We start from the raw sequence: 19,415 nt of genomic DNA, 5'->3' as shown, positions 1-19,415 counted from the left end.
TATATGCAAGTTATGGAATTCATTCATAAGTGTATTTCTTGCCTGAAGAATGGTAGCTTTTTCTGATGTCATTATGCAGAAGCATCAATACAGAGGTGTTTAGAATAGATGATTGTATATATGTTTAATTAGGTAGCCTAGACATTTAACATGGAATTTTTGTTTTCCACAGCTTCATACCAAAGTGGTGGAGAAACTCATTGATGAAGGAGTACCTGCAGTTGGCTTGTCAGTGAGTAATTATCAGTGGCTACTAATATAAAGGGAAGGGATTTGATAAGCTGCTATTTATTTTTTGTAACTAATGAGGCATGGTCAAAAGCAGTCTTATATCAAAACCATATTAGTTGAAAAAATGAAATGATAATTATAGTGTGACTAAAAGGGGTAGGACTAATTTGGGCTTCCAGTTTGTTTTGTAGAACTGACCCCTCAAAGTGGAAAGGTGTCTGGGTCTCTCTGTATTACTGCTTTGATAATTTTTGAAAGTTTATATATTGTGGAAAAATGTCAAGTTTTTGGTGTGTTAGACTGACAATTAATCTTCTGTTTATGTTTATCATCTTAAGGCATTCATATTGGGATTCTTTGCTCTAGATTAAAGTGGGTGCAACATAGGATGTATCAGTGCTTGGCAGAGGTTGAGTCTACATCTACTGATTTTTTTGATTTTTCATGGCCACATTTTGATTTTTCATAGCCTTGTGGCAAGTGGACAACCAGAGATGGAAAAGTCATTGAGTCTGGATCTACTGCCATTTGCGATTTCCTGCAAGCTGATTTTGTCCCTGTATTGCATGGGGATTGTGTGCTGGATAGAGTTAGGGGGTGTACAATCCTAAGTGGAGATACTGTTATTAAGGTGAGATTCTGTAATTTGTTTTGTCAATGAGATACTGTTATTAAGGTGAGATCCTGTAATTTTTTTCTGTCAATCACCAAGAAGCATAGATTTAATTTCTGTCCCTTTTATATTTTGTGTTCATTTTTTTATCATTTTTACATATGCCTTCTCTGATATAATTGGCTGTGTAGAATCTTTTCCACATCACAATTTATACATCATTGTAGTTTTCTCATACACTTTTTACTGGGAAACAGAGGTGTGAGTGGATGTGTGCAGCCAGTGATATCAACATTTATTTCAAGACAGATATTTTGGGTAATTGCTAATACTTGAAATAGCGGACAGTAAAATCTAGCGGATAGTAGGCCAACCATTTTGGTTCATTGCGGTCAAGAATAATGCTAGCAAGGGTAGGCCCTAGTGAACAATAACTGGATACCCCAATTTGCTTGTAAAGTTTGTTCTAAAACTAGAATTTGATAACATTTGTAGCAATTTTCAGCAGATATTCATACCAAATTCTTTATAAACCACTCGTCTGAGTATTTACATTTAACAATGAAATTAGAGTAACATGAGTAGTTTCCTCTACTGTGCATTGGAAAGTAAAGCCTTTGTACTAATTCAGGTAATAGGATGACAATATATTTTGTTGAAATTTAAGGACCAATTTAAATAGTTCTTGATACTAGAATCAAATAGAGAGGCATTTGGGAAGTACGTACTGGGAAGTAGAGATTCATAAGAGAAAGCAGAAGGAGGTTAAGAGAAAGGTGCAGGGATTGAAAAAGAGGGCAAATGAGAGTTGGGGTGAGAGAGTAGCATTAAGTTTTAGGGAGGAAGAAAAAGATGTTTTAGAAGGGGCTAAATAATGTATGAAAGACAACAGAACGAATGGGAACATCGGCGAAGGGGGCATAAGGGGCAGTGAAAATAGATAGTGACGAAGTGAGTTGGAGATTGTCTGAGTATTTTGAAGGATTATGTTTGATGATAGAGTAGCAGGTTTAGGTTATTTTGGTTGGGGTGGTATGCAGAGTGAGAGAGTCATGTAGAGTGGTTTAGCAAAGAGAGAAGAGGTGGTGATAGCCTTGCGCAAGATGAAATGCAGCAAGGCAGCTGGAGTGGATGGTATTGCAGTTGAATTTATTAAGAAAGGGGGTGACTGTGTTGTTGACTGGTTGCTAAGGATATTCACTGTGTGTATTGATCATTGTGAGGGGCCTGAGGATTGGTGGAATGCATGCATAGTGCCATTGTATAAAGGCAAAAGGGAAAAGGTGAGTGTTCAAACTACAGAGGTATAAGTTTGAGCATCCAGGTACACCACCGAATTTCTGGCAACTGATTGTTCGGCACCTCCTTTAGTCTGAACAAAATTACATGAGGGAACTTGAAATTACCGTGGCCACCAGACTAGTTTACTGGGCAGCTACAGATGGCGTTGTGTGTAGGGCGCAATTATTTACATTCTTTACACTGCACTTGTTGATGGTGATACTGTAATTCTGTGAGATTCTTAGCTTATTTTCCTTAAATTTAACCCTAGCTATGGCTTCTAAGACATATGAGAGTGTCAGTTGTGGTGTTGAACGTAAACACCAGTCCATATTGATCCAAGATAAAGTAGAACTGTTGAAAAAAATGGACTGTGGTATTTCGGTGCGTAAGCTGTGTGACGTCTACAGTATTGGTTCATCAACTGTTTATAATATAAAGAAGCAATGGGAGAAGAAATTGAAATTCTAAGCAGACAGCGATTCCAAGAAGCAAATGATGATTAGAAAAACTATGAAAGACGGTAAGAGTACTGAGCACAATCGAGTGATGGTGGAATGGTTTTGACAGCGTCAGAGTGATGGAGTGGACTTGTCAGTTAGCATGATAATGGACCAGGCTAAGTTGTTCCATAAAGAACTTGAATTACAACATGAGTGTGACTCTAGTGAAGGATGGCTTCAAAGATTCAAGAAGCGTCATTGAATTTCCATGAATAAAGTGTGCAGAGAAAAGTGGTCTGCAAACCATGAAGGAGCTGCTGAGTATGTGGACAAATTTGTGAAACTTGTAGCTGACAAGCACCTGTTCTGAGCAGGTGTATAATGCAGATGAAACTGCATTATTCTGGTGATGCATGCCTAGGAAAACACTAACAACAGAAGACGAAGAAGATCCACAGGATTCAAACAATCTAAGGACAGACTTACCATCTTAGGGTGTTCAAACATTTATTATTTGTTTAATTCAAATTTCTAGCAGTCCATGGTATACTTTAGACATATGGGAGATGTATGATTAGTGGGTTAGAGGTGTGTTGATGAATTATTATTACGTGACCACGGTTGGTCCGGCAAAATGGTTAATTCAGCAAGGTCCTGGAACCAAGATTGCTGGAATATTGTTGGTGTACTTGTATCTGGTAATTTGTATGGGAGGGTATTGATTGAGAGGGTGAAAGATTTACAGAGCATCAGATTAGGGAGAAGCAGTGTGGCTTCAGAAGTGGTAGAGGATGTGGATCAGGTGTTTGTTTTAAAGAATGTGTGAGAAATATTTAGTAAAACAGATGGATTTGTCTGTGGCATTTGTAGATCTGAAGAAGGCATATGACAGGTTTGATAGAGATGCTTTATGGTAGGTCATAAGAATATATGGTGTGGGAGGTAATCTGCTAGAAGCAGTGAGTTTTATCAAGATTGTAAGGCATGTGTACGTGAAGGAAGAGAGAAGAGTGAATGGTTCCAAGTGAAGGTTGGTCTGCTGCAGAGGTGTTTGATGTCACCATGGTTGTTTGATTTATTTATGGATGGTGTGGTTAGGGAGGTAAATGTAAGAGTCTTAGAGAGAGGCGTGAGTATGCAGACTATGGGGGATGAGAAGGCATGGGAAGTGAGTCAGTTGTTGTTTATTGATGGCTGATTTGAATGAGAAGCTGCTGAAGTTGGTGACTGATTTGGAAGACTGTGTGAAAGGAGAAAGTTGAGAGTGAATGTGAATTTAGGCAAGTTTATTAGGTACATTTCTCTCTGACAAAGAGACATACACTCTGCAAATAGATGGGCTTGAACGGGTCTCTCCTACACTTGTGCAAGCCTGCTACCCAACCATCTATCCATTACATTAATTCACCAACACGCACCTACACTCCTACAATTTTTGCACAATTAGGTACAACAGGATTCAGGGACATGAGTAGGTATTTGAGTTTGAATGGAGAAAAATTGGAGAAAGTGAAGCGTTTTAGATATCTGGGTGTGGACATGGCAGCGAATGGAACTATGGAAGCGAAAGTGAATCATGGGGGGGGTTTCTGGGAGTGCTGAAGAATGTGTGGAAAGAGAGATCATTATCTGGAAGGGCAGAAACAGGTACTTTTGAAGGAATAGTAGTGCTAACAACATTACATGTATTTGAGATAGGGCTGTGCAGAGGAGGATGGATATGTTGGATATCAAATGTTTGAGAACAACATGTGGCATGAGGTGGTTTGATAAAGATATGATAGGGTAAGTGAGATGTGTGGTAATAAAAAGAGTGTGGCTGAAAGAGAACAAGAGGGTGTGTTGAAATGGTTTGGACGTATGGAGAGAATGAACGAGGATAGGTTAACAAAAGAAGATATATGTATCAGGAGTGGAGGGAACACTAAGGAATGAAGGGAACAAGGAGAATAGGCAGACCAAATTAGAGATGGGAGGATGGAGTGAAAAAAAATTTGAGTGATTAGGGTCTGAACATGCACAAAGGTGGAGGGTATGCATGGAATAGAGTGAATTGGAATGATGTGGTATACTATGGTCACAGTGCTGTCATTGGACTGAACTAAGGCATGTGAAATGTCTAGGGTAAACCATGGAAAGGTCTGTGGGGCTTGGATGTGGATAGCAAGCAGTGTTTTTTGTGCATTACACATGACAGCTCATGAATGGATGTGAGTGAATGTGGCGATCAGATGGGGAAAAGAGGAAAATGTTTATGTTATTTTTTTCTTTTTTTTACATGCATTTGTGGTGTTTTCTGTAGGGCAGAGTGACATTGGGAAAGGATGATGGCAAGCAAGTATTAATATATACATGTGTATATATATATATATATATATATACATACACATACATACTCACATATACACACACACACACACACACACATATACATATATATACATATGAAAAATGTAAGAAATAATTTAGAAAACTGAAACTTCTAGCTTGAAATGAAATGAAAAAATGAATGTCACATAATGGTTCAACCTCTGGCTATGGAAAAGGGAAATGTATGATTTATTTACACAAACGTCAATAGTAGTTCTCATCAATTTAACCACTGTATCATACTGCCTGGTCCACTTCTCTTATCATGAAACAGGAATATTGGCTTATGATGTTTCTCAATTTTCTTCATTACACAAAGTACAACCATATCTTGGATACATGAGGGTAGGTAGTTGGTCATCCGCCATAATAAAGCCTTGACAGACCAAAAATTTATCTGGACCTCAACTTTTCCAGTACATTTATGAAAAACACCTTTTTGCTTTCCATCTCTATCACTTTGAAAACAAAAAAAAAGAGAATAAGCTTCAATGTCTAAGCTACATTTTTCTTGTCAGAGCACCATGTATGAAAACTATCACTCCAGTAACACAACTATAAACATTTACTTCCCCTTTAAAAAAGTTCTGGGGAAGTCTGTCTCGATACACTGCGGGACACTCTACCACCTGGCGAGGTTTGTGTTGCAATGGTTCTTGATTCACAAACGTAGTAGCATCACTGGTGGGCGGAAGAACATTCTTGTAACCACAGCGAGGATCACATATATATATATATATATATATATATATATATATATATATATATATAGGGTGTTTTGGTCGAGGTGGTGTGCAGAGTGAGAGGGTTAGGGAAAATGATTTGGTAAACAGAGAAGAGGTAGTGAAAGCTTTGCGGAAGATGAAAGCCGGCAAGGCAGCAGGTTTGGATGGTATTGCAGTGGAATTTATTAAAAAAGGGGGTGACTGTATTGTTGACTGGTTGGTAAGGTTATTTAATGTATGTATGACTCATGGTGAGGTGCCTGAGGATTGGCAGAATGTGTGCATAGTGCCATTGTACAAAGGCAAAGGGGATAAGAGTGAGTGCTCAAATTACAGAGGTATAAGTTTGTTGAGTATTCCTGGTAAATTATATGGGAGGGTATTGATTCAGAGGGTGAAGGCATGTACAGAGCATCAGATTGGGAAAGAGCAGTGTGGTTTCAGAAATGGTAGAGGATGTGTGGATCAGGTGTTTGCTTTGAAGAATGTATGTGAGAAATACTTAGAAAAGCAAATGGATTTGTATGTAGCATTTATGGATCTGGAGAAGGCATATGATAGAGTTGATAGAGATGCTCTGTGGAAGGTATTAAGAATATATGGTGTGGGAGGGAAGTTGTTAGAAGCAGTGAAAAGTTTTTATCGAGGATGTAAGGCATGTGTACGTGTAGGAAGAGAGGAAAGTGATTGGTTCTCAGTGAATGTAGGTTTGCGGCAGGGGTGTGTGATGTCTCCATGGTTGTTTAATTTGTTTATGGATGGGGTTGTTAGGGAGGTGAATGCAAGAGTTTTGGAAAGAGGGGCAAGTATGAAGTCTGTTGGGGATGAGAGAGCTTGGGAAGTGAGTCAGTTGTTGTTCGCTGATGATACAGCGCTGGTGGCTGATTCATGTGAGAAACTGCAGAAGCTGGTGACTGAGTTTGGTAAAGTGTGTGGAAGAAGAAAGTTAAGAGTAAATGTGAATAAGAGCAAGGTTATTAGGTACAGTAGGGTTGAGGGTCAAGTCAATTGGGAGGTGAGTTTGAATGGAGAAAAACTGGAGGAAGTGAAGTGTTTTAGATATCTGGGAGTGGATCTGGCAGCGGATGGAACCATGGAAGTGGAAGTGGATCATAGGGTGGGGGAGGGGGCGAAAATTCTGGGGGCCTTGAAGAATGTGTGGAAGTCGAGAACATTATCTCGGAAAGTAAAAATGGGTATGTGGTTCCAACAATGTTGTATGGTTGCGAGGCGTGGGCTATGGATAGAGTTGTGCGCAGGAGGATGGATGTGCTGGAAATGAGATGTTTGAGGAAAATGTGTGGTGTGAGGTGGTTTGATCGAGTAAGTAACGTAAGGGTAAGAGAGATGTGTGGAAATAAAAAGAGCGTGGTTGAGAGAGCAGAAGAGGGTGTTTTGAAATGGTTTGGGCACATGGAGAGAATGAGTGAGGAAAGATTGACCAAGAGGATATATGTGTCGGAGGTGGAGGGAACGAGGAGAAGAGGGAGACCAAATTGGAGGTGGAAAGATGGAGTGAAAAAGATTTTGTGTGATCGGGGCCTGAACATGCAGGAGGGTGAAAGGAGGGCAAGGAATAGAGTGAATTGGAGCGATGTGGTATACAGGGGTTGACGTGCTGTCAGTGGACTGAGTCGGGGCATGTGAAGCGTCCGGGGTAAACCAAGGAAAGCTGTGTAGATATGTATATTTGCGTGTGTGGACGTGTGTATGTACATGTGTATGGGGGGGTTGGGCCATTTCTTTCGTCTGTTTCCTTGCGCTACCTCGCAAACACGGGAGACAGCGACAAAGTATAAAAAAAAAAAAATATATATATATATATATATATATATATATATATATATATATATATTATCCCTGGGGATAGGGGAGAAAGAATACTTCCCACGTATTCCCTGCGTGTCGTAGAAGGCGACTAAAAGGGGAGGGAGCGGGTGGCTGGAAATCCTCCCCTTTCTTGTTTTTTTTAATTTTCTAAAAGAAGGAACAGAGAAGGGGGTCAGGTGAGGATATTCCCTCTAAGGCCCAGTTCTCTGTTCTTAACGCTACCTCGCTAACGCGGGAAATGGCAAATAGTATAAAAAAAAAAAAAAATATATATATATATATATATATATATATATATATATATATATATATTTTTTTTTTTTTTTTTTTTTTGTACTTTGTCGCTGTCTCCCGCGTTTGCGAGGTAGCGCAAGGAAACAGACGAAAGAAATGGCCCAACCCCCCCCATACACATGTACATACACACGTCCACACACGCAAATATACATATCTACACAGCTTTCCTTGGTTTACCCCGGATGCTTCACATGCCCCGACTCAGTCCACTGACAGCACGTCAACCCCTGTATACCACATCGCTCCAATTCACTCTATTCCTTGCCCTCCTTTCACCCTCCTGCATGTTCAGGCCCCGATCACACAAAATCCTTTTCACTCCATCTTTCCACCTCCAATTTGGTCTCCCTCTTCTCCTCGTTCCCTCCACCTCCGACACATATATCCTCTTGGTCAATCTTTCCTCACTCATTCTCTCCATGTGCCCAAACCATTTCAAAACACCCTCTTCTGCTCTCTCAACCACGCTCTTTTTATTTCCACACATCTCTCTTACCCTTACGTTACTTACTCGATGAAACCACCTCACACCACACATTGTCCTCAAACATCTCATTTCCAGCACATCCATCCTCCTGCGCACAACTCTATCCATAGCCCACGCCTCGCAACCATACAACATTGTTGGAACTACTATTCCTTCAAACATACCCATTTTTGCTTTCCGGGATAATGTTCTCGACTTCCACACATTTTTCAAGGCTCCCAAAATTTTCGCCCCCTCCCCCACCCTATGATCCACTTCCGCTTCCATGGTTCCATCCGCTGACAGATCCACTCCGAGATATCTAAAACACTTCACTTCCTCCAGTTTTTCTCCATTCAAACTCACCTCCCAATTGACTTGACCCTCAACCCTACTGTACCTATTAACCTTGCTCTTATTCACATTTACTCTTATTCCTGGTAAATTATATGGGAGGGTATTGATTGAGAGGGTGAAGGCATGTACAGAGCATCAGATTGGGGAAGAGCAGTGTGGTTTCAGAAGTGGTAGAGGATGTGTGGATCAGGTGTTTGCTTTGAAGAATGTATGTGAGAAATACTTAGAAAAGCAAATGGATTTGTATGTAGCATTTATGGATCTGGAGAAGGCATATGATAGAGTTGATAGAGATGCTCTGTGGAAGGTATTAAGAATATATGGTGTGGGAGGCAAGTTGTTAGAAGCAGTGAAAAGTTTTTATCGAGGATGTAAGGCATGTGTACGTGTAGGAAGAGAGGAAAGTGATTGGTTCTCAGTGAATGTAGGTTTGCGGCAGGGGTGTGTGATGTCTCCATGGTTGTTTAATTTGTTTATGGATGGGGTTGTTAGGGAGGTGAATGCTAGAGTTTTGGAAAGAGGGGCAAGTATGAAGTCTGTTCGGGATGAGAGAGCTTGGGAAGTGAGTCAGTTGTTGTTCGCTGATGATACAGCGCTGGTGGCTGATTCATGTGAGAAACTGCAGAAGCTGGTGACTGAGTTTGGTAAAGTGTGTGAAAGAAGAAAGTTAAGAGTAAATGTGAATAAGAGCAAGGTTATTAGGTACAGTAGGGTTGAGGGTCAAGTCAATTGGGAGGTGAGTTTGAATGGAGAAAAACTGGAGGAAGTGAAGTGTTTTAGATATCTGTGGCAGTGGATGGAACCATGGAAGTGGAAGTGGATCGTAGGGTGGGGGAGGGGGCGAAAATTCTGGGAGCCTTGAAGAATGTGTGGAAGTCGAGAACATTATCTCGGAAAGCAAAAATGGGTATGTTTGAAGGAATAGTGGTTCCAACAATGTTGTATGGTTGCGAGGCGTGGGCTATGGATAGAGTGGTGCACAGGAGGATGGATGTGCTGGAAATGAGATGTTTGAGGACAATGTGTGGTGTGAGGTGGTTTGATCGAGTAAGTAACGTAAGGGTAAGAGAGATGTGTGGAAATAAAAAGAGCGTGGTTGAGAGAGCAGAAGAGGGTGTTTTGAAATGGTTCGGGCACATGGAGAGAATGAGTGAGGAAAGATTGACCAAGAGAATATATGTGTCGGAGGTGGAGGGAACGAGGAGAAGAGGGAGACCAAATTGGAGGTGGAAAGATGGAGTGAAAAAGATTTTGTGTGATCGGGGCCTGAACATGCAGGAGGGTGAAAGGAGGGCAAGGAATAGAGTGAATTGGAGCGATGTGGTATACCGGGGTTGACGTGCTGTCAGTGGATTGAATGAAGGCATGTGAAGCGTCTGGGGTAAACCATGGAAAGCTGTGTAGGTATGTATATTTGCGTGTGTGGACGTATGTATATACATGTGTTTGGAGGTGGGTTGGGCCATTTCTTTTGTCTGTTTCCTTGCGCTACCTCGCAAACGCGGGAGACAGCGACAAAGCAAAAAAAAAAAAAAAAAAAATTATCCCTGGGGATAGGGGTGAAAGAATACTTCCCTCGCATTCCTCGCGTGTCGTAGAAGGCGACTAGAGGGGACGGGAGTGAGGGGCCAGAAATCCTCCTCTCCTTGTATTTTTTTTTTTTTTAACTTTCTAAAATGGGAAACAGAAGAAGGAGTCACGCGGGGAGTGCTCATCCTCCTCGAAGGCTTAGACTGGGGTGTCTAAATGTGTGTGGATGTAACCAAGATGTGAAAAAAGGAGAGATAGGTAGTATGTTTGAGGAAAGGAACCTGGATGTTTTGGCTCTGAGTGAAACGAAGCTCAAGGGTAAAGGGGAAGAGTGGTTTGGGAATGTCTTGGGAGTAAAGTCAGGGGTTAGTGAGAGGACAAGAGCAAGGGAAGGAGTAGCACTACTCCTGAAACAGGAGTTGTGGGAGTATGTGATAGAATGTAAGAAAGTAGATTCTCGATTAATATGGGTAAAACTGAAAGTTGATGGAGAGAGTTGGTGCATATGCACCTGGGCATGAGAAGAAAGATCATGAGAGGCAAGTGTTTTGGGAGCAGCTGAATGAGTGTGTTAGTGGTTTTGATGCACGAGACCGGGTTATAGTGATGGGTGATTTGAATGCAAAGGTGAGTAATGTGGCAGTTGAGGGAATAATTGGTATACATGTGGTGTTCAGTGTTGTAAATGGAAATGGTGAAGAGCTTGTAGATTTATGTGCTGAAAAAGGACTGGTGATTGGGAATACCTGGTTTAAAAAGCGAGATATACATAAGGATACGTATGTAAGTAGGAGAGATGGCCAGAGAGCGTTATTGGATTACGTGTTAATTGACAGGCGCGCGAAAGAGAGACTTTTGGATGTTAATGTGCTGAGAGGTGCAACTGGAGGGATATCTGATCATTATCTTGTGGAGGCTAAGGTGAAGATTTGTATGGGTTTTCAGAAAAGAAGAGTGAATGTTGGGGTGAAGAGGATGGTGAGAGTAAGTGAGCTTGGGAAGGAGACTTGTGTGAGGAAGTACCAGGAGAGACTGAGTACAGAATGGAAAAAGGTGAGAACAATGGAAGTAAGGGGAGTGGGGGAGGATTGGGATGTATTTAGGGAATCAGTGATGGATTGCGCAAAAGATGCTTGTGGCATGAGGAGAGTGGGAGGTGGGTTGATTAGAAAGGGTAGTGAGTGGTGGGATGAAGAAGTAAGAGTATTAGCGAAAGAGACGAGAGAGGCATTAGGACGATTTTTGCAGGGAAAAAATGCAATTGAGTGGGAGATGTATAAAAGAAAGAGACAGGAGGTCAAGAGAAAGGTGCAAGAGGTGAAAAAGAGGGCAAATGAGAGTTGGGGTGAGAGAGTATCATTAAATTTTAGGGAGAATAAAAAGATGTTCTGGAAGGAGGTAAATAAAGTGCGTAAGACAAGGGAGCAAATGGGAACTTCAGTGAAGGGCTCAAATGGTGAGGTGATAACAAGTAGTGGTGATGTGAGAAGGAGATGGAGTGAGTATTTTGAAGGTTTGTTGAATGTGTTTGATGATAGAGTGGCAGATATAGGGTGTTTTGGTCGAGGTGGTGTGCAAAGTGAGAGGGTTAGGGAAAATGATTTGGTAAACAGAGAAGAGGTAGTAAAAGCTTTGCGGAAGATGAAAGCCGGCAAGGCAGCAGGTTTGGATGGTATTGCAGTGGAATTTATTAAAAAAGGGGGTGACTATTATTGACTGGTTGGTAAGGTTATTTAATGTATGTATGACTCATGGTGAGGTGCCTGAGGATTGGCGGAATGCGTGCATAGTGCCATTGTACAAAGGCAAAGGGGATAAGAGTGAGTGCTCAAATTACAGAGGTATAAGTTTGTTGAGTATTCCTGGTAAATTATATGGGAGGGTATTGATTGAGAGGGTGAAGGCATGTACAGAGCATCAGATTGGGGAAGAGCAGTGTGGTTTCAGAAGTGGTAGAGGATGTGTGGATCAGGTGTTTGCTTTGAAGAATGTATGTGAGAAATACTTAGAAAAGCAAATGGATTTGTATGTAGCATTTATGGATCTGGAGAAGGCATATGATAGAGTGGATAGAGATGCTCTGTGGAAGGTATTAAGAATATATGGTGTGGGAGGCAAGTTGTTAGAAGCATTGAAAAGTTTTTATCGAGGATGTAAGGCATGTGTACTGTAGGAAGAGAGGAAAGTGATTGGTTCTCAGTGAATGTAGGTTTGCGGCAGGGTGTGTGATGTCTCCATGGTTGTTTAATTTGTTTATGGATGGGGTTGTTAGGGAGGTGAATGCAAGAGTTTTGGAAAAAGGGGCAAGTATGAAGTCTGTTGTGGATGAGAGAGCTTGGGAAGTGAGTCAGTTGTTGTTCGCTGATGATACAGCGCTGGTGGCTGATTCATGTGAGAAACTGCAGAAGCTGGTGACTGAGTTTGGTAAAGTGTGTGAAAGAAGAAAGTTAAGAGTAAATGTGAATAAGAGCAAGGTTATTAGGTACAGGTAGGGTTGAGGGTCAAGTCAATTGGGAGGTAAGTTTGAATGGAGAAAAACTGGAGGAAGTAAAGTGTTTTAGGATATCTGGGAGTGTATCTGGCAGCGGATGGAACCATGGAAGCGGAAGTGGATCATAGGGTGGGGGAGGGGGCGAAAATCTGGGAGCCTTGAAGAATGTGTGGAAGTCGAGAACATTATCTCGGAAAGCAAAAATGGGTATGTTTGAAGGAATAGTGGTTCCAACAATGTTGTATGGTTGCGAGGCGTGGGCTATGGATAGAGTTGTGCGCAGGAGGATGGATGTGCTGGAAATGAGATGTTTGAGGACAATGTGTGGTGTGAGGTGGTTTGATCGAGTAAGTAACGTAAGGGTAAGAGAGATGTGTGGAAATAAAAAGAGCGTGGTTGAGAGAGCAGAAGAGGTGTTTTGAAATGGTTTGGGCACATGGAGAGAATGAGTGAGGAAAGATTGACCAAGAGGATATATGTGTCGGAGGTGGAGGGAACGAGGAGAAGAGGGAGACCAAATTGGAGGTGGAAAGATGGAGTGAAAAGATTTTGTGTGATTCGGGGCCTGAACATGCAGGAGGGTGAAAGGAGGGCAAGGAATAGAGTGAATTGGAGCGATGTGGTATACCGGGGTTGACGTGCTGTCAGTGGATTGAATGAAGGGCATGTGAAGCGTCTGGGGTAAACCATGGAAAGCTGTGTAGGTATGTATATTTGCGTGTGTGGACGTATGTATATACATGTGTTTGGAGGTGGGTTGGGCCATTTCTTTTGTCTGTTTCCTTGCGCTACCTCGCAAACGCGGGAGACAGCGACAAAGCAAAAAAAAAAAAAAAAAAAATTATCCCTGGGGATAGGGGTGAAAGAATACTTCCCACGCATTCCTCGCGTGTCGTAGAAGGCGACTAGAGGGGACGGGAGTGAGGGGCCAGAAATCCTCCTCTCCTTGTATTTTTTTTTTTTTTTAACTTTCTAAAATGGGAAACAGAAGAAGGAGTCACGCGGGGAGTGCTCATCCTCCTTGAAGGCTTAGACTGGGGTGTCTAAATGTGTGTGGATGTAACCAAGATGTGAAAAAAGGAGAGATAGGTAGTATGTTTGAGGAAAGGAACCTGGATGTTTTGGCTCTGAGTGAAACGAAGCTCAAGGGTAAAGGGGAAGAGTGGTTTGGGAATGTCTTGGGAGTAAAGTCAGGGGTTAGTGAGAGGACAAGAGCAAGGGAAGGAGTAGCACTACTCCTGAAACAGGAGTTGTGGGAGTATGTGATAGAATGTAAGAAAGTAGATTCTCGATTAATATGGGTAAAACTGAAAGTTGATGGAGAGAGTTGGTGCATATGCACCTGGGCATGAGAAGAAAGATCATGAGAGGCAAGTGTTTTGGGAGCAGCTGAATGAGTGTGTTAGTGGTTTTGATGCACGAGACCGGGTTATAGTGATGGGTGATTTGAATGCAAAGGTGAGTAATGTGGCAGTTGAGGGAATAATTGGTATACATGTGGTGTTCAGTGTTGTAAATGGAAATGGTGAAGAGCTTGTAGATTTATGTGCTGAAAAAGGACTGGTGATTGGGAATACCTGGTTTAAAAAGCGAGATATACATAAGGATACGTATGTAAGTAGGAGAGATGGCCAGAGAGCGTTATTGGATTACGTGTTAATTGACAGGCGCGCGAAAGAGAGACTTTTGGATGTTAATGTGCTGAGAGGTGCAACTGGAGGGATATCTGATCATTATCTTGTGGAGGCTAAGGTGAAGATTTGTATGGGTTTTCAGAAAAGAAGAGTGAATGTTGGGGTGAAGAGGATGGTGAGAGTAAGTGAGCTTGGGAAGGAGACTTGTGTGAGGAAGTACCAGGAGAGACTGAGTACAGAATGGAAAAAGGTGAGAACAATGGAAGTAAGGGGAGTGGGGGAGGATTGTGATGTATTTAGGGAATCAGTGATGGATTGCGCAAAAGATGCTTGTGGCATGAGGAGAGTGGGAGGTGGGTTGATTAGAAAGGGTAGTGAGTGGTGGGATGAAGAAGTAAGAGTATTAGCGAAAGAGACGAGAGAGGCATAAGGACGATTTTTGCAGGGAAAAAATGCAATTGAGTGGGAGATGTATAAAAGAAAGAGACAGGAGGTCAAGAGAAAGGTGCAAGAGGTGAAAAAGAGGGCAAATGAGAGTTGGGGTGAGAGAGTATCATTAAATTTTAGGGAGAATAAAAAGCTGTTCTGGAAGGAGGTAAATAAAGTGCTTAAAACAAGGGAGCAAATGGGAACTTCAGTGAAGGGCTCAAATGGTGAGGTGATAACAAGTAGTGGTGATGTGAGAAGGAGATGGAGTGAGTATTTTGAAGGTTTGTTGAATGTGTTTGATGATAGAGTGGCAGATATAGGGTGTTTTGGTCGAGGTGGTGTGCAAAGTGAGAGGGTTAGGGAGAATGATTTGGTAAACAGAGAAGAGGTAGTAAAAGCTTTGCGGAAGATGAAAGCCGGCAAGGCAGCAGGTTTGGATGGTATTGCATTGGAATTTATTAAAAAAGGGGGTGACTATTATTGACTGGTTGGTAAGGTTATTTAATGTATGTATGACTCATGGTGAGGTGCCTGAGGATTGGCGGAATGCGTGCATAGTGCCATTGTACAAAGGCAAAGGGGATAAGAGTGAGTGCTCAAATTACAGAGGTATAAGTTTGTTGAGTATTCCTGGTAAATTATATGGGAGGGTATTGATTGAGAGGGTGAAGGCATGTACAGAGCATCAGATTGGGGAAGAGCAGTGTGGTTTCAGAAGTGGTAGAGGATGTGTGGATCAGGTGTTTGCTTTGAGGAATGTATGTGAGAAATACTTAGAAAAGCAAATGGATTTGTATGTAGCATTTATGGATCTCGAGAAGGCATATGATAGAGTGGATAGAGATGCTCTGTGGAAGGTATTAAGAATATATGGTGTGGGAGGCAAGTTGTTAGAAGCATTGAAAAGTTTTTATCGAGGATGTAAGGCATGTGTACATGTAGGAAGAGAGGAAAGTGATTGGTTCTCAGTGAAAATAGGTTTGCGGCAGGGGTGTGTGATGTCTCCATGGTTGTTTAATTTGTTTATGGATGGGGTTGTTAGGGTGGTGAATGCAAGAGTTTTGGAAAAAGGGGCAAGTATGAAGTCTGTTGTGGATGAGAGAGCTTGGGAAGTGAGTCAGTTGTTGTTCGCTGATGATACAGCGCTGGTGGCTGATTCATGTGAGAAACTGCAGAAGCTGGTGACTGAGTTTGGTAAAGTGTGTGAAAGAAGAAAGTTAAGAGTAAATGTGAATAAGAGCAAGGTTATTAGGTACGGTAGGGTTGAGGATCAAGTCAATTGGGAGGTAAGTTTGAATGGAGAAAAGCTGGAGGGAGTAAAGTGTTTTGGATATCTGGGAGTGTATCTGGCAGCGGATGGAACCATGGAAGCGGAAGTGGATCATAGGGTGGGGGAGGGGGCGAAAATCATGGGAGCCTTGAAGAATGTGTGGAAGTCGAGAACATTATCTCGGAAAGCAAAAATGGGTATGTTTGAAGGAATAGTGGTTCCAACAATGTTGTATGGTTGCGAGGCATGGGCTATGGATAGAGTTGTGCGCAGGAGGATGGATGTGCTGGAAATGAGATGTTTGAGGACAATGTATGGTGTGAGATGGTTTGATTGAGTAAGTAACTTAAGGGTAAGAGAGATGTGTGGAAATAAAAAGAGCGTGGTTGAGAGAGCAGAAGAGGATGTTTTGAAATGGTTTGGGCACATGGAGAGAATGAGTGAGGAAAGATTGACCAAGAGGATATATGTGTCGGAGGTGGAGGGAACGAGGAGAAGTGGGAGACCAAATTGGAGGTGGAAAGATGGAATGAAAAAGATTTTGTGTGATTGGGGCCTGAACATGCAGGAGGGTGAAAGGAGGGCAAAGAATAGAGTGAATTGGATCGATGTGGTATACTGGGGTTGACGTGCTGTCAGTGGATTAAAACAGGGCATGTGAAGCGTCTGGGGTAAACCATGGAAAGCTGTGTAGGTATGTATATTTGCGTGTGTGGACGTATGTATATACATGTGTATGGGGGTGAGTTGGGCCATTTCTTTCATCTGTTTCCTTGCGCTACCTTACAAACGCGGGAGACAGCGACAAAAAAAAAAAAAAGAAAAATGTGTATATATGTATATGAAGAACCTTCTTTTCACCGTAAAGAAGTATATGTGTGTATGTGAGCCGATGTGTCATTCTTAATTGTTTCATGGTGCTACCTCACTAACGTGGGAAATGGCAGTCAAGTATGAAAAAGATTTAAGAATCAGAACAGGTTTTCATTTCATGATATTAACATAGAGAAAAGGATTCTTTCACAAATGCATTTTACAGAGAATGAACACATACAAGTTCAGCTCCCCTGTCTACCACATCAGTCCACTTCATTCTATCCCATGTGCATTTTTCACCCTCCTGAATGAAATGTTCAGGCCCTGATCCCCGAAAGCCTCCACTTCATCCTTTCATCTCTTTCCTGTTTTCTACTTCTACTTTTCTTCCTCTGCTTCTAAGGCACAAATCCTCATAGTTGATCTTCATTCCCTCATCCTCTTCATATATATAAACCATCACCTTGACAAGATTTTACTAGGTTCTGGCTCATGATTTTATTTGTTTATGTGGTTATTAACTTCCTAATGAGTAATTTGGTTTCCTAGTTTGTTGAGTGATACCTACATGGTACCTAAAGGTCCTCCCAAGTTGTTATATCTACAGTTTGTTCTATACTATGGTACAGAACTGATTTTTCTATGAACTTATTTATGATAGAGACAAAACCTTTGTTGCTATGAATTAACACAAATTGCCATAAATGCATTTTAGACACTTTGTGAGGAACTTCAAGTGAAGAGAGTCGTCTTCTTGACTGATGTAGATGGGGTTTATGACAAACCACCACAATTACCAGGTGAATAAAGATGACCAAATCATCAGGTGAAAGATCATCTTTTTGTTTTCCTCAAGTTTTACACACACATATATCAAATCTCTTAAATTGAATTGAGTAAATGAATTAAGATGGCCAGTTTATTGCATTTCAAGGCCTGTTCTGATCTTAATTTTGGTTGTGCCCTTGCTGAAGAACCTTTTGTATATCCCTCTACTGTAGATTGTGGGAATATCCTATTCACCCATCAGAAATCATGAATCATTGAGAGATTATATCTTTTGAATTGACAGTCTTATCTGTTACTACTTTATAATGTTTTGCATTCCACCTTCCAGATGCCAAACTGATACCAAATATCACAGTTGATGAAAATGGAAAAATCACTCAGAAGATTTCAACAGATATACTGAGCTGTGATGTCACTGGAGGAATTGAGCTTAAACTACGCTCAGCGATAGATATTGTCCTCCAGAGTCAGGGAAACACACCTGTATATGTATGTAAAATTGGATCTGAGGTAGCAAGTATTATATGCATGGAGGGAAGACAGCCTGTTATAAGTGATGGGAGTACAAGTATAACTTTCTGCAAAGAGAGATAGCTGTTTTCATATTTACAACTTCACAGCTGCATGGCCTTTGTCGCTTGGTGGTACTTGACACAGAACATGCATTATTATACAACTATGGTCATAGTTTCAAATTCTTATTTAAAGAATCTCTGTATCAGGTTACAGCTAACAACTAATTTTTCAGCTGTTGGTCAGATGGTTGTGATCTTTGCCATGGGTCCTAATAACTTGTTCATTTTGGTCTGTGTCACAGGTCACTACAAACAATCAGCTTATTTGATTTGTGACACAGGTCATTACTGACAGCCACCACTGTTGATCATTTCAACTCTTTATGCATGAGGGATAGTAAAAATTGATGATTATCTGGTATATCATCCACTTTGTCCCCAATATATATTTCTAAAGGCCCATAAGTTTATTTTATTACTGTTGATAATTTTGAAATATTTTAAGATTTACCTATAAGAGGTTTAAAAAGACATGAATGCAATTTGCTCTTTCATTATGAGTACTGATATGCAATGGCCTTAGAAATGTATACGAAAGATGTTTACATTTTTGTAACAACTTTCATGTACATTGAAATCTTGCAAAAAGATTAATATTTTGGAGTCATAATTTTGTGTTGAAATTTCTCTTAATAGATTTAGGTCAGCCACAGTATTACTCACCCTATCTCTGGGACATTAACTGTATTTGGAAAAGTTAGGGAACAGGCCACTATCTGTAAACTTGAATTTAGAGAACTTAAAGCCATGTGAACTTTTTAAATGTTTTTGATAACATTTTGAAAGAAACCATTTTATGTTAAGTGCAGACCTGTCTCCGACAGAGAAGATACCAAATTATTTATGTATGAAAGTAAAACTTCATTGATTATTTATTATTTATAAAGAGCTTTTATTTCCTTCAGAGATTTTTGATGAAAGATTAATTGATTACCTAGAATTATCTACCATATCACCAGCTGAGGTCATTTACAGCTTGCATTAAGGAAAGTACCTACATGTACACACTTAATGAGGTTACTGTGTTGATAGTAAAGAAGATCCATAAATGCTACATACAAATCCATATACTTTTCTAAGTATTTCTCACATACATTCTTCAAAGCAAACACCAGATCCACACATCCTCTACCACTTCTGAAACCACACTGCTCTTCCCCAATCTGATGCTCTGTACATGCCTTCACCCTCTCAATCAATACCCTCCCATATAATTTACCAGGATTACTCAACAAACTTATACCTCTGTAATGTGAGCACTCACTTTT

General features: G+C 41.0%; 1 protein-coding gene across 6 annotated transcripts in view; it reads left to right on the top strand.

Annotated features, from left to right (window-relative positions):
• Positions 1–19,027, top strand: part of LOC139759045 (uncharacterized) — a 70,276-nt gene extending 51,249 nt beyond the window's left edge. For 5 of the 6 annotated variants that reach the window (XM_071680950.1, XM_071680951.1, XM_071680947.1 and 2 more), the window contains exons 4-7: positions 173–232; positions 701–862; positions 17,499–17,583; positions 17,901–19,027. In XM_071680950.1, the coding sequence (XP_071537051.1) occupies positions 173–232; positions 701–862; positions 17,499–17,583; positions 17,901–18,166 (573 nt within the window). In that variant the 3' untranslated portion in view covers positions 18,167–19,027. The remainder of the gene's footprint in view (positions 1–172; positions 233–700; positions 863–17,498; positions 17,584–17,900) is intronic. The other variant, XM_071680952.1, reaches the window with a different exon arrangement.
• The last annotated feature ends 388 nt before the right edge of the window (positions 19,028–19,415 follow it).

The sequence above is a fragment of the Panulirus ornatus genome, chromosome 32, assembly GCF_036320965.1.
Source record: "Panulirus ornatus isolate Po-2019 chromosome 32, ASM3632096v1, whole genome shotgun sequence".
NCBI classification, from domain to species: Eukaryota; Metazoa; Arthropoda; class Malacostraca; order Decapoda; family Palinuridae; genus Panulirus; species Panulirus ornatus.
Note: the sequence above shows the minus strand (reverse complement) of the source record. Positions and strands in the feature narration are given on the sequence as shown.